Source organism: Prionailurus viverrinus, chromosome B4, assembly GCF_022837055.1.
Source record: "Prionailurus viverrinus isolate Anna chromosome B4, UM_Priviv_1.0, whole genome shotgun sequence".
In the NCBI taxonomy this organism is placed as follows: domain Eukaryota; kingdom Metazoa; phylum Chordata; class Mammalia; order Carnivora; family Felidae; genus Prionailurus; species Prionailurus viverrinus.
This window is the reverse complement of record NC_062567.1, coordinates 127,943,236-127,964,336: the sequence shown is the minus strand read 5'-3', so window position 1 is coordinate 127,964,336 and position 21,101 is coordinate 127,943,236. Positions and strand designations below refer to the sequence as shown.

The 21,101-nt window shown below is 53.7% G+C and overlaps 1 protein-coding gene and 1 long non-coding RNA gene across 6 annotated transcripts in view; one reads left to right on the top strand and one right to left on the bottom strand.

Moving 5' to 3' along the window:
* The first annotated feature begins 2,592 nt into the window (after positions 1–2,592).
* Positions 2,593–20,601, top strand: FOXRED2 (FAD dependent oxidoreductase domain containing 2). Of its 5 annotated transcripts, none has more exons than XM_047866053.1 (8): positions 2,594–3,818; positions 5,024–5,275; positions 5,406–5,669; positions 6,601–6,767; positions 9,696–9,861; positions 11,131–11,372; positions 13,235–13,405; positions 20,075–20,598. In XM_047866053.1, exons 1-8 carry the CDS (start codon positions 3,271–3,273, stop codon positions 20,200–20,202), a joined length of 1,938 nt encoding a protein of 645 aa, XP_047722009.1. In that variant the 5' UTR covers positions 2,594–3,270; the 3' UTR covers positions 20,203–20,598. The 5 variants fall into 5 exon arrangements, with proteins under 5 accessions (XP_047722011.1, XP_047722009.1, XP_047722012.1 ...); XM_047866052.1 differs by lacking the exon at positions 20,075–20,598 and adding an exon at positions 17,317–19,181 and having other exon boundaries at positions 2,597–3,818; XM_047866055.1 differs by lacking the exon at positions 11,131–11,372 and having other exon boundaries at positions 2,593–3,818; positions 20,075–20,601.
* Positions 12,699–21,101, bottom strand: part of LOC125170012 (uncharacterized) — a 23,806-nt gene continuing 15,403 nt past the window's right edge. The window contains exons 2-3 of the long non-coding RNA XR_007153868.1: positions 13,349–13,418; positions 12,699–12,971 (exon numbers count right to left, since the gene is read on the bottom strand). This is a non-coding gene — a long non-coding RNA (uncharacterized LOC125170012). The remainder of the gene's footprint in view (positions 12,972–13,348; positions 13,419–21,101) is intronic.

Sequence of the window (21,101 nt, the reverse complement as noted above, 5' to 3'; positions counted from 1 at the left end):
AGTTCATAATCACGGCTCCTTCGTTTGTTCTTGAGAGTTATTCGCATCACACCGTTGTTAAAGGGTGAGCACCCTAGGTATTTTCGTTCCTGGACCCCCCTGACACAAACCGTTGCTGGGGAGTGTCGTCAGTTGTGAGGTGCCTCCTGGAGATCCCCGTAGGAAATCCATTTCCACAGACGTGGGTGCCTGCTGGCTGTGCACCAGACCCGTCTGTTGCCCCTGGGAGACATAACTCCCTAGTGAAAGGTAAAGCAGGGCACGGTCTTGGAAGGTCGAGGTGGGTGTGCTGCTTATGAAGAAGACTGCCCCACAAGACTCTGATGGATGTTCCAGTGGGTGATGCTCAATGGTTTGTAAATTATTTTGAAGTTTGGTTCAGGCAGGTGACAGTCTCAAGCCGGCACCCTCAAAGCAATGTGTCATAAATCTGCCACAGATGCTTAGGGTATGCAGACTTTTTTTTTTTTTTTTTAATGTTTATTTTGACAGCAAGAGCATGCGAGCTGGGGAGGGACAGAGAAAACCAAGCAGGTTCTGCCCTGTCAGTGCAGAGCCCGACACAGAGCTCAGTCCCACAAACGATGACCTGAGCTGAAATGATGAGTCAGGAGTCAGACACTTAACCAACTGAGCCACCCGGGCATCCCTGTAAAGTTTTTATAAATGAATAGTGTTCTGTTCTGGACACTAGGAAGTAATTACCTTGCCAGGTATACTAAGCTTTCTATAAATACATCATCTGAGCCTGAGCCCAAACTGTAATGCTGGTCGAAGTGAGATCAGTGTACTGATGAGGAAACAGGCTCAGCTTTTGAGTAACCTTCCTGAAGTTACCATTTAACCAAAGTAATTGAGCCTCAGAAGGCAATGAAACGTTTATTCCTGTTCACATTAGCTAGTGCATGAAACATGCTTCCTGGGGAGTCTGTGAAATAGGCAGATTGTTAAAAGTGGTGTGACAAGTGCCATGGGCGTTCAGACCTGGGCCTGGTACTCCCCCAAACTGCCTCTTGCAGCCCCATGATGCAGTCCAGCGGGATTCACTGGGGGAGGGGGGCAGGTGGAAGTCGGTTCCAGCCCTGGTCTCTGAAACCTTGGCACCGGCTTCCACACGCTTCATTTATTTTCTCTATCCCCTACCTCTGTCCATCCTGCTTGGGGCCATCAAGCTGCACTGCTTCAGTCCCGACTCTGAAACCTTCCACTGCTGCGTGTAATTCAGGGTCAGCCTACTCTCAAGGCCCTGCCCTGCTTTATCAGGCCAGATTTCCCACTGCTCCCCAAATAAGACCAGTAACTATTTCAGGTACTTCGTTACTTTCCAGCACATATTCTCAAGTCTTCACAACCAGTAAGAAGCAGACCTTCCTACCTTAGTTTTGGTTAGGTACTTGGCATAGCCCGTCTGGTTTTGGTGTTTAGTCAACAAATGCTTACTGATGGCTCCCTGTTTGCCAGATACTGGAGAAAGCACTGAGGTCACCAGAGTGAATAAGATCATTTCTGCTCTATGGAACTTTTCTCTGATGTGGATACAACCTATAAATAGATGAGTGGCATTCCTTAGTGGATACGTTGTTCTGAGAGATCAAGGGAGACTCTCTAGAGGACCCAGGGCCACTTTTTAACTAGAGGCTCCAGCCATGCGAAGCTAGACCGCAGAGTTCTTTCCACACTAGGCATGGCTGCCCTAACCAGGAGCACTCTTGGCCCCGTCTCACCGAACTGCTTAACCCCCCCTTGAAGGTTCCTGTATTCTCAAAACTGCCTATGTTCTGCCCTGTTGATCTAATGCAGGATCCACATTCCACCTCTGCAAAGCCAACCTCCATCAGCCAGTTCACCCGAAAAGCGGTTCTCCATCATCGGCCATCCACGTTGCGTGCTTCAGCCACACCCAGTTGCAGTGAATTAGCAGTGGATTTGCGTCTATACTGGCCTATCACAGGCCCCTTTGTTTACAACATTACCAAGAACACAACACATGACTCATGAATTAGAAACTTTTTGGAAAGAGCTCATAATTTGGAGTAAAAGGGGAGGGGTGAATCCCAGGTTCCACCGAACTGGGTGGTCTCAAGCAAATCGCTCCTAAACTTCCATTTTGGCCAGTGGCTACACAACGTAGGAAACAGAATCGCCTGCTTCTCCGGGTTGGTGGGACAGTCAGCCAATCACGGATGTTACTTTGCAAACAACAGACTAAATCCCTGTAGCAAACACCTGTTAATTTCTTTTTTCTGTCCTGACTTCACTAACCTGGCTTCCAGACTCCCCAAACTGGGTAGCCAACAAGGCTTTGGCGACGTTAATAGCAGAGTGTAAGAACTGGGTTTATCTCCAAAAGTCACCTGCCCCTGTGCCTCACCTACACGTGGAGACGTACAGCTTTAAAACTAGAGCCCGGCGCCCCAAGAGCGCCGCGATCCCCAGCGCCACCAGCCTCTGGCGGCTCCAGCCCGCTGGCAGCACGTGCGCGCCCGTCCCGCGCCGCCGGGAGCCCGCGGCCCCCCCGCCCGTCCCGGCGTGCTGCGCGCCGCGCACGTGACCCCCGCCCTCTGCCATTGGCCGGGCGGGAGGGGCGGGGCCGCCGGGGAGCCCGCGGGCAGAGCGCGGCCCCAGTCGACTGCGGGCTGCCTCCCGTGCGGCTGGGACGTTCACGCTCTGTGCAGGGAAGTGGGTGCTGCAGACGTGGGCACCGCGCGCGCGTGGGGAGCGGCCCCCGGGGAGCCCGCGCCGGCAGGACTGCGGCCTAGCGCCGCGTGGCGACAGGTGTTCTGGGGCATCCCTGTCACGTGACCGGGGAGCCCGGCGCGCCCAGCACCTGGAGGGGGCGGGGCTCGTGCAGGCCACACCTCCTCCGGTCCAGGACCTGAGGACGGGGGCGTGGCCAAAGAGGCGTACCTCGAGGGTCTCAGCTGGGGAGGGCCCGGGAAGGGTGCTGGGCACCCTCAAATTAGGGGAGGAATGGGGGAACACCCGCCCTCGTACTACTATGGCAATAAGAAAGAGGGTGGCGCCCCTGGGAACCGAGGCCCTGGAGGAGATGGAGGCGTTAGGGATGCCTGGGGGGAGCCCCAGATTCGAGCTTGAAAGATGAAGGCAGGCAGATGAGCTCAGAGGGCCTTGGGGTGTGGTCCTGGCCCGACTTCAGATTGCGGTGGGCGAGTCCCTGCCCCTCTCTCGGTCCCCAGCCCTTCGCCCATCTCCCCGGTCCTGGAGGGACCAACCAGGGTGCAAGGCCCCACATCCCTGGTCTGCCACAGGATGAGCCTCTTGGCCGCGGCCGGGCTGTGGGGCCCGCCCGGGCTGCTCCTGACCTTCGCCCTGCACCCGGCTCTGTGCTTGCGCCCAGCCCCGACCTCGGGGCCCCTGCACCGGGACTACTGCGTCCTGGGCGCCGGGCCCGCGGGCCTGCAGATGGCCTACTTCCTGCAGCGGGCCGGGAGGGACTACGCGGTGTTTGAGCGCGCCCCGCGGCCCGGCAGCTTCTTCACGCGCTACCCACGCCACCGCAAGCTCATCAGCATCAACAAGCGGCACACGGGCAAGGCCAACGCCGAGTTCAACCTCCGCCACGACTGGAACTCTCTGCTCAGCCACGACCCCCGGCTGCTCTTCAGACACTACTCCAGCGCCTACTTCCCCGATGCGGGCGACATGGTGCGCTACCTGGATGACTTCGCAGACAGGCTGGGGCTCCACGTGCTGTACAACACGACCATTGCCCACGTCACTCTGAACAAGGATCGGCAGGCCTGGAACGGCCATTACTTCATCCTGACGGACCAGATGGGCCACGCACACCGGTGCAGGTAAGGAACCTGGCCCCGGAGCCGATCTGCTGCCACCCCTTGGTTGGCGGGTAGGTTTGGAAGAAATGAGAGAATATGCGCATTTCTGCCACTCCTTGCTCCCACTGAAATCCAGTGCTAAGAGGTTCAGCTCACCCAACGTTGCCCAAATGTGTCCAAAAAAATTATGATCGAATGTGCGTGGAAGGTACTTACCAGCTCTTTCCTGCAGGATTTGTCAGTGTTTAAGATCTTCGTGTTCACTGTGGCACTCTGGCACTGGGCATTCAGCATTGCCTAAACATATGTACCCACAAAGCTCTTTTGGCAGAGCATCTCCTAGAACTGGTGTTCCCCAAAATACATTGTGGGAAAAACATCCAGCAAGTGTTGGATGGGCTCGGTGGGATTTCAGGACCGAACAAGAGTGAGAGGTCCAACAGGCAATGCCACCAGCATTCGGTGTTGGCTGGCTTTGGCTTGGGACAAAGCCCGATATTGTGTAGACAGCCCAAACTCGGGGTCACGCACCGCACTGCCCTTATTTAATCCCCGCAAGGAACCTGGCGGGGAGTTCTCTGGTCCCAGTTTTACAGATGAAGAATTGAGGCCCAGAGAAGTTGATTAACCGGCGCTGTGTCACACAGTTTATAAGCGGTCCAGCTGCAGTCTGACCCAGGCTGTGTCTTCCTGACCCCAAAACCTATTTCTGCTATACCAGACTGCCCCCGCCCTTCCTGGCCATTAGCCTGACACCCGGCTCCAGGCAGGTGCCCAGAGTTCAAATTCTCATGCCTTTTGCCGGAGGCCCAGCCTTGCTCCTTGCTTGTTACAGCCCCGGGGAAAGAAGGGTAGTGCCAGGTTGGACCCTTGCACCCTTGAGGGTGACAGTGGCCCTAACGGCTGTGTCCAAAATTAGGTGAACGATTCGATTTCTCACGTGTCACCTCAGGGAGTCAGGTTGATTCTCATGTCTGGGATCATCCCAGGAACATGGAAAGGAGACTGTCTGCTAGGGTGGGCTCAGCGAGGGTGGGGGTCACGTCTCTGATACTCGGGGGTGGGTCCCTAAATGGATGAAGGAATGGACGTTCTCCTGTGTTCTTTCAGGAGCCAGCAGCCTGCGCGAGGCGGGCGAGCCAGGCAGCTAATCCAAGGACTGCTTTTCACGTAGTAGTCTTACGGCTGAGAGACTAAGCCATCTTCCCTCTGTCCCCTCCCTGCAGCGTCCTTCTGGTAGCCACCGGTTTGTCGGTCCCCAACCAGGTTGACTTCCCGGGCTCCGAATACACGGAGGGATACGAGTCTGTCTCCGTGGACCCCAAGGACTTTGAGGGTCAGAATGTGCTGATCCTGGGGCGGGGGAACTCTGCCTTTGAGACCGCAGAGAACATCTTGGGTGTCACCAACTTCATCCACATGCTGAGTCGCTCCCGCGTCCGGCTGTCCTGGGCCACCCACTATGTTGGAGACCTCAGGTATGCTGCGCGGCTGCTTGTGGATCGAAAGCCCTTCCTGACCCCACCGGACCAACCACCCCTTCCTCTGAGCCTCCTTGTCCCCCGTACAGACTCCTTTCTCTCTCTTGGCATTTCCCTTGGGCCCCAGGGCCATCAACAACGGCCTGCTGGACACCTACCAGCTGAAGTCCTTGGACGGGTTGCTGGAGTCCGACCTGACGGATCTGGCCATCGTGAAGGACCGTGAGGGCAAGTTCCGCGTCACCCTGAAGTTCTTCCTGGAGGAAGGCAACCAGAGCACCGACGCCATCACCCTCCCCCAGGACGACAATGACAACTTCGCCATGCGCGTGGCCTACGACCGGGTCATCCGCTGCCTGGGCTGGAACTTCGACTTCTCCATTTTCGATAAGTGAGTCCAAACGGGGGAGGAGCTGGGATCACTTAGCAAATCCCTTCTGATATCTCCCCTGGGGGGGGGTGGGGGGGGTGGAGAGTCACCGTCCAGTGGGCCAGCGACGGCTTTCAGGACTGCGCCGTCACAGTGGATGTAGCTGCTGCCTCATCTCCCACCCAGGACATGAGCTGTCTGTCCTCACAGGGACCGAAGGCCCTGAGGCCCTCCATCGGGTAGCAGCAGCAACGGCGGGTCTTTGTCTGCGTTGTGATCTTCCACTGGAGAGAGGGGAAGATGAGCCGAGGCAGAATAAAATGGTGAATTTGCTGCAAGGTGGCTAAGGACGCAGGCACTGGTGTCGGTCTGAGATTCTCCACTTGGCAAATCTGCGGGCTCTGGGACAGTTACTTAACCGTGCTGCGTCCGGTCTCTTCATCACTAAAACGAGGATCCTATTTTCTCACAGGGCCACTGTGAGGATTAATCCAGAAAGTACTCGGCACATGTTATATGCTTAACAAAATGGTAGCTGCCAACGTCACGATTGTGAACTACCTTCCTTTAGACATCGCTGCCCCAGTACCTTGGCAAGGTTTGGTATTAAAGAATCCGTCCAGTGTCTCACTTTTCTCTGGCCAGAGCACGGGCGGACAAGGAGAAGCTGGAAGGCCTCAACCAGACTGCCATCCCATTAAGTCAGAGCCCAGAGCCTAAGCCTCCAGTCAGGCTTGAATCCTGGCCCCATCCCTGACCCGCCACAACTTCAACCTGAGCCTCGGTTATCCCCGTCTGTTAAGTAGAGATAATCATACCCACCTTCCAAGGTCATGTTGTGGTTTAAATGCAACAAGGGATATAAAGCACTTAGACTTAGCGCAGGGCTGAGCGCAGCATACGTGTTTCATACACAGCAGTGATTTCTGTTAACCACACTTTCCGCTCACAGGTCCCTCCGACTGTCTTCTGGAGGTGAGTTCAGCAAGAAGTACCCGCTGGTGAAAGCTAGCTATGAGTCCAAAGGAAGCCGGGGTCTCTTTGTCCTGGGTACCGCCAGCCACTCAGTGGATTACCGGAAATCAGCCGGGGGCTTCATTCATGGATTCCGATACACAGGTGAGCCCGGCAGAGAGAATAAACCCCAAGGTTTATAAACATACTCCTGATTTCCAGCAGCCTTGATGAGATTGCTTATCAGTAGTCGATAGGTCGATCTGTTCGGGACAGATGGCAGCATGTTTTTGTGGTCTGAGTAATTTGTCTAGGAAAGTGTCAGATAAGGTATGAAAGTTAAGTACATTGGGAGTTGGCAAGTTACATGCTTGAATCCCATGCCAGCGAGGTACCAGGTATTGGCGAGAAGGCCAAGCTTGGTGGGTGCTGATGTGGGTTCCTCCCCCGCTGGGTGGTCTGAGAGGTGAGGCTTTATGACCTCTCTAGAAGCCTCATCTGGACGGCCTGACATCAGAGATGTAATCGAGGTGAACTTTCCGCCCTCGGGGCTGTTGTAAGGACTAAATAAGGCAATACCCGGGGACCTGTAGCTATGAAGCATTACACACAGATTCTCTGGGTACCAAAAAATTTCAGTCAAAATTGCGGTCGAATTAAATCAGTCGTGAGAGCATAAATTTTCTGCACCTCAGGCGGGCTATTGGATGGGGCTTGGTTGCATGGTGAGTGTTATGTGGACCAGTTGACTTTGCCATAGATACCACAAGGCTTCCCGCATCCTGGCACTTCCGTGTTTAATTTGATGACTCCCAGTGGCTTAATGTTCATTTTTGCATTTGACTATCCTTCCTGTTTGGCAGGAAAAAATAACCATGTTTGATTTCCAGACAATGTATTTTATGGCCCACGGGTGATGGGTGCTATCGGAGAAGGAAACCAGAGAGAGTATTTGCCGTCTGTAAGCCAAAATATCCGCAGATCGAATACAAACACACACACTCAGAAGGAGAAGCATCTGTCCCTTTAGCTGTGTCTCCCCGATAAGAAATCCTTGTGGCGCCTGGGTGGCTCAGTCAGTTAAGTGTCCGACTTCGGCTCAGGTCATGATCTCACTTTGGCTCAGGTCCTGATCTCACGGTCTGTGGGTTTGAGCCCTGCGTCGGGCTCGGTGCTGGTAGTTCAGATCCTGAAGCCTGCTTCACATTCTGTGTCTTCCTCTCTCTCTTCCCCTCCCCTGCTCACTTTCTTTCTCTGTGTCAAAAATAAACGTTAAAAAAAATTTTCTTACAGAAAAAAAAAAGCCTTCGTCATTGTTCCCATGCATGTTACCCTCCCTGCACCTGCTCTCCTGACAGATCCTGCCCCCCCCCCCACCTCCTTCCTTCGGTCCCCTGACCTTTCCCCAGCTCACGTAGTTAATCCTCACGGCACCCCTGTTATTTCTGCACCATTTTTCCAGATAAGGAAACTGGGGCACAGAGAACTTAAGTAACTTGCCCAGAGTCACCGAGCCAGTTGGCAGAAGGGTAATACGAATGCACACGTGTCTGATTCTAAAGCTCACAGCCGACCACGAAGCTCCAGGCAAATGGGAAGCAGTCCTGGGTTGCTGTGTGGTCACTACTACCGGCTGAGGATCCTGCTGGGGGAGGGGTGACGTGGCCCACACATCCTGCTCAGACCCGAGAAACAGGTCCCACGGGAGACCAGAAGCAAACAGTAAGGCAGAGGAAAGCAACAGAAGATAAAATGTGAACGGCACAGACCAATACCACACGGAAGGACGGGCCAGACGCCCCGCCCGGCCCCCTCCTGTATCTCTTCCAGCTGCCTGCCAAAACACCCTTCCTATAAACAAACAAAACAATCTTCTCTTTCCCCTGCTTACAGCTTAAGCCGCTCTTAGTGGCTCCCCTCCTCCCCCGGGGAAGGCTCCAGCTCCTTGGCATGCCGCTCCAAGCTTTGCCAGGCCCCTGCCAGCTCACCTTTCCAGCCTGGTCCCTTGCCTGCTTTTCAGAACGTGCCAGGCTCTCCCAAGATTGTGGCCCCTTTTGTCAGGGCACCCTCCCCAGACCCCACTGGCTGCACAGTTCCTCGACCTTGTGCAAAACTCAGCTTAGCCATCGTTTCCTCCAGAGTCGGGTACCTGGGGAGGCCGAACAGCTTCTCCCGTGACTGTTGGCCAGCTGAGTCTCCCATCACGCGCGTGGTCTGTCTGTGTTCTTGCCTTTCTCGGATCTGGATATCGTGTTGATTTGTTTTGGAAGAGCAAGCCCGATCCCACAACTGTGCACGGCAGCCCCAGATAGGCGGCAGAACATCTCCCTGTCATTTCAGACAGCTGTCACTGTGCTGTCCTTCCATCAGTAGAATTTAGGGACAGCTTGGATTTAGACTCTGGAGGACGGGAGGCACTGAAAGGTTTCCCAGCTGGGAGTCTCTGAGGGGAACAAAACCCCGGGAAGGGGAGCGGGGTCAGAGGGAGGCTCCAGGTCCGGGGTTGACCTAGCACCTGTGAGGGGTAGCGTGGGACATCCACGTGCAGGGGGCCTAAAGCGGGGCCGGGCCCACTCTGGCCTGGAGCCAGATCCAGCCGCTCCCATCCATTCAGGTACCCACTCGGGCTGTTTTTGCGCCGGAAGCAGAACTGAGTAGTCCAGCCGACCGGGCTGTAGAGCCCAAAATACGGCCCATCTGGCCCTTGGTGGGAAACCTTGACTGACTCTGCTCCAAAGGCATGTTCTTTTTTTTTTTTTTTTTTTAAGTTTATTTATTTTGAGAGACAGAGTAAGAGCTGGGGAGGGCCAGCAAGAGAAGAGATGGAGAGAATCCCAAGCAGGCTCCAAGTTGCCAGCACAGAGCCCAGCACAGCCTTTGGACTCACAAACTGTGGGATCATGACGTGAGCCGAAGTCAACAGTCGGATGCTTAACCGACTGAGCCACCCAGGCGCCCCTCTGGAGGCATTTTGGAGCCCCGCACACAAGCGTTATTGAGCCCCAAGAGGTTGACAGGGGCCGTGCGTCCCTCGGGGTGGTGAAAGATGAAATCTGAAGTATGGCATGCTGTTCCTCCCTCTGGCCATTTCAGCGCGTGCCGTCCACCGCCTGCTGGAGCATCGCCACCACGGCGTCGCCTGGCCCTCCACCGAGCACCCCGTCTCACAGCTGACGAGCTCCATCGTCCGGCGCATCAACGAGGCTTCTGGGCTCTACCAGATGTTCGGCGTGCTGGCCGATGTCGTCCTGCTGAAGGAGTGAGTAGCCCAGCTCCACCATTCACGGGTCGGAGCTCTTCTCTGCCTATCCCTGGCATGGAGTGGCCCAGTGGTTCCCTCCTAAGTGAAGTCTTCAGGGGGCGGGGGCGGGGGGGGAGGTGGAAATCAATGAAATCAACACCACAAGCTCGACAGACAGATGGACTTGGGTGTGCCTCCCAGCTCTGCCGCCTTCTGCCTATGTGACTTTGGGCAAGTCACTTAGCCTCTCTGAGCCTTTCTCGCATCTGCGGAATGGGGATAATAACCCTTACGTTGCAGGCAGGAGTAAAGGTAACTGGTAGACCGCACTTGGCACTGAGCGGATGGGCAGTAAACCGCAGCGATGCGGGTGAAGGGTCTCCCTCAGGCCAGGACCGTGTTGTTTCCTTATCGGTTAAGTGACAGGTGGCAGATCACAGACACACAGCAGAGCAGGGACGGAGAAGGGTGCTCAGAGGACAGGTCAGACGCAGGGGGCATCTCTCAGAGGGAGCAGCCCGACCCAAAGCCAGGGAGGGCAACAGCTCTCCAAGTTCAAGGACACGCGAGGAATTCGCCTGTGCTCAGCACAAGGTACCCCGCACCCTGACTCCTCTCTTCCATACCCACTCTCCACACTCCGACTTGCCCCACACCCCGTAAGCGCTGCCTTCAAATTCTGTCAAGAATCTGACCACCGCTCACCCGCCCCGGTGGCGCCTCCTTGGTCCAGCCCCCCAGCATCTCTCACCTGAACCACCTACAGCCTCGCACCTCTGCCCGTGGTCTGCTTTCAACACAGCGGCCGGGCGGTCCTCTTAAAACCTGAGTCACACACGTTCATCTCTGCACAGCACTCTCCAGGGGCCGGTGGCCTTCCCTTCTCAGGGAGAAAGCGAGTGGGAGAACCCACGTGAAACCGAGCGTTCCCGTCATGGCACCCACAAGCCCTCCTCGACCTGCCCCCAGCCCTTCTCCTGCCCCTCCGCTCGAGGCCAGCCTGCCTCCCGTCCCTCGAAGACACCCAGGCTCCCTCCCGGGGCTTTTCCGTGACTGGCCTCTCAGCCCGGGTCACCCTTTCCCCAGATACCTTTCAGGTTACTCAGAGTTTTCTGGAATCTGTCTCCTGTGTAAGTCGGGGTTCAGCTGTGACAGTAAGGCTCAAGTGAGGTGTGTGCAGAATAATCGGAGCCCGTAGACAATTGCACGAGAGGCACGCGCACGCGCCCACCCCACCTCTGCCGCGGCACTGAGGGTCTTGGCCACCCGCGCTGCCCTTATCCCCAGGAACGCCACGGCGTTTGAGTACCTGGAGGAGCTCCCCGTGCAGATGCTGGCCCAGCTGGAGACCATCACAGGAAGGAGGGCCAGGCACGGGCTCTTCGTCATCAACATGGAGTATGGCAGAAATTTCTCTGGGCCCGACAAGGACGTCTTCTTTCATGACCGGTCCGTGGGGCACACGGAAGACGCGTGGCAGTCCAACTTCCTCCACCCCGTCATCTACTACTATAGGCACCTCCCCACTGGTGAGCCAGACCTCTGCTGTCCCCCGACACCGCTCGGCCCCCGCTGCCCGTTACCTTGTCACCGCTAAGCCCTCACACAACACTTTCAGCTGACAGGAGGACACGGGGCGGGGAGGGCACTGGGGACTTCGCCCACAGAGCAAACGAGGCACAGGGTCCACGAATGAGAAACGACGTTCCCAGGTTCTGGCGCGTACCGTGACCTGGGCAGGCCACACGTGGAGTGTTGTGATCTCCTCCAGGCACCACGGTCTTGCTCTGTGTCTCCAAGGGAGGCTGAGCGTGGAGGGGGAGGGGACCTGGAGACTGACTCTCAGAGGGCGCAGGGAAAGGAGCCGGACGTGGTTAACACAGGCGTGCAGCATAAAAAGCGCGGAAAAGCCGGGCAGCGTTCCCAGGCTGCCCTTTCCTTGCTGTGTGGCCTTGGACCGTTACCTACACTCTGTGAGCCTCCGCTTCCTCATTTGTAAAGTGGGGCTAACAATAGAATTGTGTGAAGATAAGCGAGATTAAAAAAAAAAAGAAACACAGAACGTGGGGCACCCGGCTGGCTCACTCAGTAGAGCATCCGACTCTTGATCTTGAGGTTGTGAGTTCAAGCCCCCACACTGAGCGTAGAGATTACTTAAAAATAAAATAGGGGTGCTTGGGTGTCTCAGTCGGTTAAGCGTCCGACTTCGGTTCAGGTCAGTGATCTCACAGCTCATGAGTTCGAGCCCTGTGTTGGGCTCTGTGCTGACAGCTCAGAGCCTGGAGCCTGTTTCAGATTCTGTGTCTGTCTCAATCTCTCGTTCTTACTCTCTCACTCTCTCTGCCCCTCCCCTGCCCACGCTTTGTCTCTCTCTCAAAAATAAACATTAAAAAAAATTTTTTTAAACAAAGTCTTGGGGCACCCAAGTGACTCAGTCAGTTAAGCATCTGACTTCAGGTCAGGTCATGATCCCACAGTTCATGGGTTCAGTCCCTGCATCGGGCTCTGTGCTGACAGCTCAAAGCCTGGAGCCTGCTTCCGATTCTGTGTGTGTGTGTGTGTGTGTGTGAGTGTGTGTGTGTGTGTGTGTCTCTCTCTGCCTGCCCCTCCCCTGCTCATGCTCTGTCTCTCTGTCTCTCTCAAAAATAAGTAAATGTAAAAAAAAAAATTTTTTTTTAATAAGATAAAGTCTTTAAAACAAAAACTGAAAACACAGAATGTCAGCACGGTGCTTGGCACAGAGTAGCTACCAACAGATGAACTCCCCTCCCCGCTGGGGAATGTGATTCCTGCTCCGGAAACTAAAGAGCTGTCCCTGGGAAGAGGTATTCTAAAAACAGGCAGAGGTAGTATCAGCAGGTCAAAGTGACAGGAGCGCAGGCTTCTATTCAGAATCAGGAGTGACTCCTACTCAAAGCTGTCCAGCAGTGGAATGGGTCGCCCCCGGACATCGAGCTTCCCGGTATGAGGATGGTTGAGTCGCGACTTCATGGCCGTCTGCCAGGGAGTCCACACCAGGTGGGAAGCTGGACTAGATGAGCCCCCAGATCCTTCTCGCGGGGCCTCCGAGTCTCCTCAGAGAAAGAGCAGCTCTGAAGCAATCACCGTGGCCCTCAGTCCATGCGCGTCTTAGAAAAACACCAAGTGCAAGTAATTAGTCTTGGTTCCGCTTTCCGATACCACAAGGAACAGGTCCAGTCCCTCCCTCGTGCCAACCTTGCAAACACAGAGATGGCCGTTGAACAGGCCGGCCGCTGCCCAGCGCGGAGTGTGGCCGGCGAGCCGAGCGTGAGGGAGCGTGGGAAGCACCTGGGATGTGTGGGAACCACGCTGTCAGCTCCAGGACGGGAGCCCGCCGGGCCCTGACCCGTCTCCCCTCTCGTCCCCACAGAGCAGGAGGTGAGGTTCCGCCCTGCCGACTGGGCCCTGCCTCGGCCCACGGCCATCCACCACATCGTGGAAGATTTCTTGACGGACTGGACCGCCCCGGTGGGGCACATCTTACCTCTGAGGCGCTTCCTGGAGAACTGTTTGGACACCGATCTGCGAAGCTTCTATGCAGGTAACTTAAGTTCCTAGAAGGACAGAGTCAGTGAGCTGGAGGTTGAAAGAAGACCAGGTAGATCCGTTTCCCCTGAGGTTTCAGGATTCACATCTAGAAATCTAAACTTGAGAATTCGGTTATCCACGGCGTAGACTAGATGTCCGCAGAAATCTCTCCCAGGACAGCACACCTGAAGTTGCTGAATTGAATGTCATTTTTGTTTAATTTTTTTTTCATTTTATTTATTTTAGAGAGAGAGAAAGCTGGGGAGAGGGGGAGAGGGGCAGAGGGAGGGAGAAAGAGCGAGAGAGAATCCCAAGCAGGCTCTGTGCTCAGCGTGGAACCCGATGCAGGGCTCGATCCCATGACCTTGGGATCATGACCTGAGCTGAAATCAAGAGACGCTCAACTGACTGAGCCCCAAATGTCACTTTTAAAGAACCGGCAGGAAAAAAAGGGAATTCTCCAGAGGCCGGATGCTAGGAAAAGCATAAGGCCATTGCTGGACGTGGTCTGTCACCAATCATCAGTAGCCTAGAGCCCGGGTAACTGACAGCACTTGCGGGTGGGAAGGTAAAGCAGCAGGGTAGGAGGTCTGTTTAGGGACTCTCACATAAACTTGGATCTCAGTGGATCCACTAGGAGGCACAAAACACTCCCAAGAGAAGATGATGGAGGCTCATGCTTTTGGGCTCTGGGTAGAGTAAGGGAGAATTTCTCCTGAGAATTTCTTTTTTTTTTTTAATTTTTTTTTTTAATGTTTTATTTATTTTTGACAGAAAGAGAGAGACAGGAGCATGAGCAGGGGAGGGTCAGAGAGAGAGGGAGACACAGAATCCGAAGCAGGCTCCAGGCTCTGAGCCATCAGCACAGAGCCTGATGCGGGGCTCGAACTCACAGACCGCGAGATCATGACCTGAGCCGAAGTCAGACGCTCAACCGACTGAGCCACCCAGGCGCCCCTCTCCTGAGAATTTCTAACCACTAAGCCTCGCTCATATGAGTTTGGGGCCAAACTTCACACCAAAATGCAAGTCTTCTGTGAAGAAACACACTTTAAAACTAGGGCTCAAAAAAACATTCCCACAGGTGAAGCTCCAGGTTAAGGTGAACCCGTGTCCCTCCCCCACCAAGCAAAAAGCACTTAACATATAAGGACACAAATGTGTGACACGAGGGAGCATCAGTAGAAAAAACAAACTGTGGGATCAAACCAAAAAAACTGTGGGAATTGGAAGAGTTACAAACAGAGGAGACAAAGTCTGTCTAAAATAATGTAAGAAAAATGGAGCGCCTGGGTGGCTCAGTCAGTTAAGCATCTGACTCTTGATTTCAGCTCAGGTCGTGATCTCACAGTTGGGGAGTTTGAGCCCCAAGTCAGACTCTGCACTGGCAGCGTGGAGCCTGCTTGGGACTCTCTCTGTCTCTCTCTGCCCCTCCCCTGTTCATGCATGTGCACTCACTCGCACCCTCTCAAAATAGATAAACTTTAAGATAAATTTTTAAAAAATTAAACATATAAGGAAACAAACAGATTCTTAAAAATATGATTGACTGGTCAGCTTTCAGAAAGATCCAAGTAAGACTTCTGGAAGTAAAAAAAAATGTGTAATTAGAAACTCAACCGAAAGATAAAGTAGCACTTTAGACAGAGGTGAAGAGAGAATTGGTGAACTGGAAGATAGCATTGACAGAAGTCTGATGATCCAGAGGGAGAACTAATTGAAACAAGCCAAATTTTTGTCTTTTTTTAAACCCCCCGAATGCCTAGGACATCCACTCTTTTGTGTTCAGCAAACATCTTTTGAACATCAGTTGTATATCAGGCACTATTGCTATCAAATCAGGTTAGAGATGGTCGGTATCCTCTCAACAGCCTCAGTCAACTTTGAAATAAAAATGCATATATTAAGAGAGATGGCTTGGGGCGCCTGGGTGGCTTAGTCGGTTAAGCATCCAGCTTCAGCTCAGGTCATGATCTCACAGTTCATGAGTTCCAGCCCCGCGTTGGGCTCTGTGCTAACAGCTCAGAGCCTGGAGCCTGCTTCAGATTCTGTATCTCCCTCTCTCTCTGCCCGCCCCCCACTCACAGTCTGTCTGTCTGTCTCTCTCTCTCTCTCTCTCTCGCTCTCAAAAATAACCATTAAGGGCACCTGGGTGGCTCAGTCGGTTGGGCATCCGACTTCAGCTCAGGTCACGATCTTGCGGCCCATGAGTTCGAGCCCCGTGTCGGGCTCTGGACTGACAGCTCAGAGCCTGGAGCCTGCTTCGGATTCTGTGTCTCCCTCTCTCTCTGTCCCTCCCCTGTTCATGCTCTGTCTCTCTCTGTCTCAAAAATAAATAAACGTTAAAAATTTAAAAAAATAAATAAATAAGATAAACATTAAAAAAAATTTTTTTTAAGAGAGGGATGGCTTGAAACAATAGTTTAAATTCATAGTCTAAATATACGTAGATGCTCAGAGGTAATTCATAACGCAGGGCTAAGCAGCTTTGAAGGGCTGGCATCCGCAGACTATCAACCGTGACCACACGCTTGCACGGGAAATTACGTGATACAGGTCTAAAGATCTCAGCGACAAAATCCCTGCCTGTTTCTCGAGGTTTTGGGAGTACACGAAGACGACCATGCCTGTTAGGGAGTGTATCCCACCCTGGGGCACGGCCACCACAGTGCCTCATCCGGGCCTTGCAGCCTCCTGGCTCCCACCCCCCAGATCCTGCTCAGCACTGCAAGCCACTGAGCGTCACTGCCTTCACCTTGGAAGAGTCCTCCCGCCTCGGGGCCAGCTGGCAGGGAAGCGGGCTCTCCTCCACCCCCTTAGCTGATGTGCAGCTGCTAGCTTTGGCCCCGGATTCTGCTGGGCTCCTCCGCCCCCTGGCCCCTGCAGAAGGGGTGACGTATGTTACCAGAAGGTGGTGCTTGCCAAAAGTCTGCCGCTCTGCCGTCCTCCCCTGCACCTGCGGTCTTCCCTGCTCAGGACCGTTCTCCCATGGGCCGTCCATGCATAAGTCATAAATAAAATAGGAAATACTATCCGTGTAGCTCCCTACAGCCTGTTCACCCATGCAAGCCTCACAACGTCCTTTGTAATGTGCCTGTTTAGGGCGGGGGGGAGGGTGTTTTTGTTTTTGAGATGTAAGCCTCAAGACAGTTTTGGACATTTGCTCCTTCTCATCTTGTCTCTAAATCCCTGAGAAGACTGAGCCCCTATCTGTTTCGTCTTTTCTGTTTTGTAAGTGAAAGTTATATAAGCGCTTAGCTAAAAGACTTCTCACTTACACCCTCATTCCCCAGAAGGAACTGCTTCTTGCTCTTCTGGTGGTTTCTTCATATCTCTGAATCATAAACATCCACAGCTGTTTCCTGATAGAGCAGACTGGATCTGTGTGCCAACTCTCTGCTGTGGTACAGACGAGGGTTTACCAGTTTCCTCTGCCCGCCCCGCATGGTGCTTAGAACACAGTGCTTCGCACAGTGCTTTACACACGGTATGTGCAACCCAGACATTGCTGAGGTGGATAAATCCTCGCAGGCAGCTCTGAGCTCAGAATAGGACTGACCACCTAGCTCCTGGCCCCAGCCGGGCCAGCTTCTAGAAGAAAAGGCTGAGGGGTCTGCTTCAGGGTGGCCGAGCTCCCAGCTGGGGCTGGCTCCCTGCAGAGCACCATGTTGGACCCAGACCCCTGGGAGCTGAGTCATATCTGTGGTTTTTGCTTTCCATTTGGAGCCTTGTTCTTCCAGAATGTCCGGGAAGCCTCCTATTCTTGGAACCTCGGGGAGGGACGAGATCCGTGGCTACTCAGATCAGATGGGAGGTACCCACAAAAGTGAGCTCCCAGCTCAAGGCCTGGGTGAGGCCCCGGGACGTCGGCAGCCCCTCCTCCTCTTCCATCTTATTCATTTATCTCCTTTTGCTTCTGTGTAGAGTCCTGCTTCCTGTTTGCCCTAACACACCAGAAGCTGCCTCCCTTCTGCCAGCAGGGGTACCTGAGAACGCAGGGGCTCGTGGGAACTGAGAGCCTCCGGCGGCACGGAGAGGAGCACAGGTTCCCGCAGGGCTATGCCACCGTGGGCAGGCGCCGCAAGGACGGGGCCCAGGGACCCGAGGGTGGCCCCCTGGCCCCAGGGCCTCCGCTGCTCCAGCCCCACGACAGCAACAAGGAAGAGTTGTGACAGCCAGCCTTCTCCCACCCAGGCCCACAGCTGCGCCTCTGTCCCACCATTGTGGTTGCCGAAGACCACTCAGATTGTCACAGTGACCAAGAGAACGCGCAGGGGGCATGTCAAGGCTGAGGGAGGCCAGCCAGTGGTCTCCCCTCCGGTCTGGTGCCTGGGAGGCGGGGTCCAGAAAACAGCATCCTCTCCCAGGCGGGGTCGCCTCCCACAGCCAGGCCCATCCGCAAGTGGACTGTCCTTGAGCACCAGGCTGGCTCAGTTCTGTCCCCGTCAAGCACCCAGCGGTTCCATTTCCTTCTGGTCTTCTCTTCAGATGAACCAGGATCCCGCCTGCAGATCGTGTCACAGGCGGAACTGTCCTCATCTTCCTAAGGGTCTGTGGCAGGCACTTTATAAAGCAGATGCTCTATTGTCCTCAACCATCTCAGGCAGGTGGGACTGTCACCCTTGATGAAGATATCAGCCCAGAGAGGGTAGGTGACTCCCACGAGCCCCTGTCTGGGGTGGCCTGAGGCCTCCACCCTGCCCACCTCACCACTGCCTCTCCCTGCCCCGGCCTCTGTTCCCAGAACCCAGGGGGGCCAGCCCAGTTTATCATCTTAGGCCCAGCTGCTGTCACCAGGCAGAGACGGGACAGCTCCTGCCAAGCCACCTTATCTAAACAGGTTTCTCCCTGAGCAGCTGTACTCAGAGCTGCGCCTGCCCCAAGACTGCACTCCCCAACTTAATCTTCAACCTCTGCGTTCTCTTCTCTTCCCTCCTGCTCGGCACCGTGCCCTTGCCCTCTGGCATCCCGAACAACGCTCTGCCTCTGGCCTGCCCGAGCACGTTTTGTAAAACTGTCACCATGCCATCTTTCAGAGAGGATTCTTTCCGAGGTGATTCACCTGCTGTTTGTATGGAGCCTGGCTCAGCAAGGAGGCATTTCCAACTGCATTTGTACAATAACAACAATGCGATTACTTTCTGGTTCTCTTACCTCTTCTCGCTCTTCTTCCTCCCCAGAAGTCTGCTCCCTTCCTACACTCCTGTCAGGCATTTTCGTCCCATTTAGGAGTAAATCATGGAAAGGAAAGCATTTGTACATAAAATAATCATGGTGATTTTTCAAAGCTCAGGACCCTAAATGATTGCTTCTTCACTGGTTCTTACTGTCCACGTATGTGCTCAGAATTCAAGGGACACAGGCTTTCTGGATCCAGGGCCCTTTTCTGGGAACATCCTCTTCCTCCCTCAGCCTCCGCCCCCGGGCCCGCTGCTTGTCTGCAGACCCCTCTCCCTCCAGTTGTGCAGTTACAGTAGTGACACTCGGCAGTCTGAGCCTGGAGGGGAGGTACTTCCCTGGGACGATACTTGGCATCATTTGTCCAGGGCTGAGCCATCTAAGGATCTCTCTCTAACCCCAGGGGGCTGGGTTCGCCATAGTTCGTACAAATTACATGTAAACCAGATATGGGGCCCGTCATCCTGGCCGCCCTTTTCCAAAACGTTTTGTAAAACAAATCCTTGAATTCAGACTGTCCCGTAAGGTCACACACATCACACACCTAACCAGTTACCAACAGCGGCTAAGCTCCTTGTGCCAATAAAAGTTCAAGGTGCTTCAACAAATAATTCACTGGTGCCTGTGTGACATCTGCTTTCTCCCATCATCCGCCAGATCGTGAATTCCATCAGAATTTCAGCCAGCCTTGTTTGTGTTTCATAAGACATGGTTTCATGGGTTAGCTGATTAGAGATGCCTTCCCTGGTATTTTCCTTGTAAAACTGATAAGTAATTTGGAAAAGAAAATAGGGGCGCCTGGGTGGCTCAGTCGGTTAAGCGTCCGACTTCGGCTCCGGTCATGATCTCACAGTTTGTGAGTTCTAGTCCCGCGTTGGGCTCTGTGCTGACAGCTCGGAGCCTGGAGCCTGCTTCGGATTCTATGTCTCCCTCTCTCTCTGACCCTCCCCCGTTCATGCTGTCTCTGTCTCAAAAATAAATGTTAAAAAAAAAAATTTTAAAAGGAAAGAAATCTCATTTCAAACCCCTAGTTCATGCTATACTTCGAAATTAATTCCTGAGGAATTTTTTTAAAGCCATACAGAAATTGGGGGCACCTGGTGGCTCATTTGGTTAAGTATCCAAGTCCAGCTCAGGTCATGATCTCACGGTTCGTGGGTTCGAGCCCTGCATCGGGCTCTGTGCTGACGGCTCAGAGCCTGGAGCCTGCTTCAGATTCTGCCTCTGTCTCCCTCTGCCCCTACCCCACTTACATACTGTTTCTCTCTCTCAAAAATAAAGACAAAAGAAAAAAAAAAAGCCACACAAAAACTGGAGGTGGAGAAGCGGTGCTATCACAAAAGAAAGGACTGTCCCAAGTTTAGAAGCCATGAAATGATTCCCCAGAGGAAAAGGTTTTACGTTTCCAGCCCATAGTTAAGTTTCTTAAATTCCACTTAGTTAACATATAGTGTAATATTAGTTTCAGGTGAAATTTCTTTTTTCCTTTTTTTTCTTTCGTAAGTAATCCCTACACCCAATGGGGGGCTCGAACTCACAACCCCGAGATCAAGCGTCCTACTCTCCACCAACCAAGACAGCCAGCCACCCCCACCCCAGCCGTATTTCATTAATGGGACTCTTAAAGGGTAGAGGCGCCTGAGTGGCTCCAGTCAGTTAAGCATCCCGACTCCTGATCTCGGCTCACGTCCTGAAATCACAGTTCGTGAGTTCAAGCCCCGCGTTGGGCTCTGTGCCAGTGAGAAAAAGGACTAGTCAAGCAAACTATGGACATTCACCCAACAAAATACTACGCGGCTCTCAAAAACACCCAGAGGTGAAGACCGTGCGGTGAAGTTACACGTGTGACAAAGTCCAACGAAAAGAAGCAGGACATGAAATTACAGTTGTGAACTACTTAGAACTATATAAAACTAGAAAGCCACCCACAGGGGAGACTCTGGCAAGGACAGATCACAAAATGTCAACAGTAGTGGTATTAGGCTTGTGGAGCCTTTTTTTTTTTTTTCTTTTCTCTTGTCCAAATTTGTGGTTACGCTCTATAGTGAAATAAATACTTTCTTTCTTTTTAATCATCTCTGGGGGGATGCCTGAGTGGCTCAGTTGGTTAAGCAGCCAGCTCTCGATTTCAGCGCAGGTCGCGATTTCACGGGTCACGGGATTGAGCCCTGCGTTGGGTTCTGAGCTGGCAATGCAGAGCCTGCCTGGGATTCTCTCTCACGCTCTCTCTCTCAAACATTTTTTTAAAAATAAAAAATCATCTCTGCTTTTGGGATTTAAAATTGGTAGGGGTGAGAGGATGGGGGGGGCGGTGGTGACCCTCCCAGGGGACATGCTCTGCCCCTGGTCCCGGGGGGTGCCCATGGTTTTATCCCTCTCCCAAGTTGAGAAGCCCCTGAACCCAGTGTCAAGGGACTAGACATGCCCAGTCTAGAGAAGGGAATTTTAAGTGATGTGTATTCCTGTCCTTCAGTGTTTGGACTGACTGACCCAGCACAAGAGAGGAGATCTCTGGGAGCATCCTCCCTCCC

Coding starts and splice junctions, on each gene's coding strand:
- FOXRED2 (XM_047866052.1), top strand. CDS start 3,271: ATGAGCCTCTTGGCCGCGGCCGGGCTGTGGGGCCCGCCCGGGCTGCTC. Junction 5,670..6,600: donor GACTTCTCCATTTTCGATAA/GTGAGTCCAAAC, acceptor TTCCGCTCACAG/GTCCCTCCGACTGTCTTCTG. Junction 6,768..9,695: donor TCATGGATTCCGATACACAG/GTGAGCCCGGCA, acceptor TGGCCATTTCAG/CGCGTGCCGTCCACCGCCTG.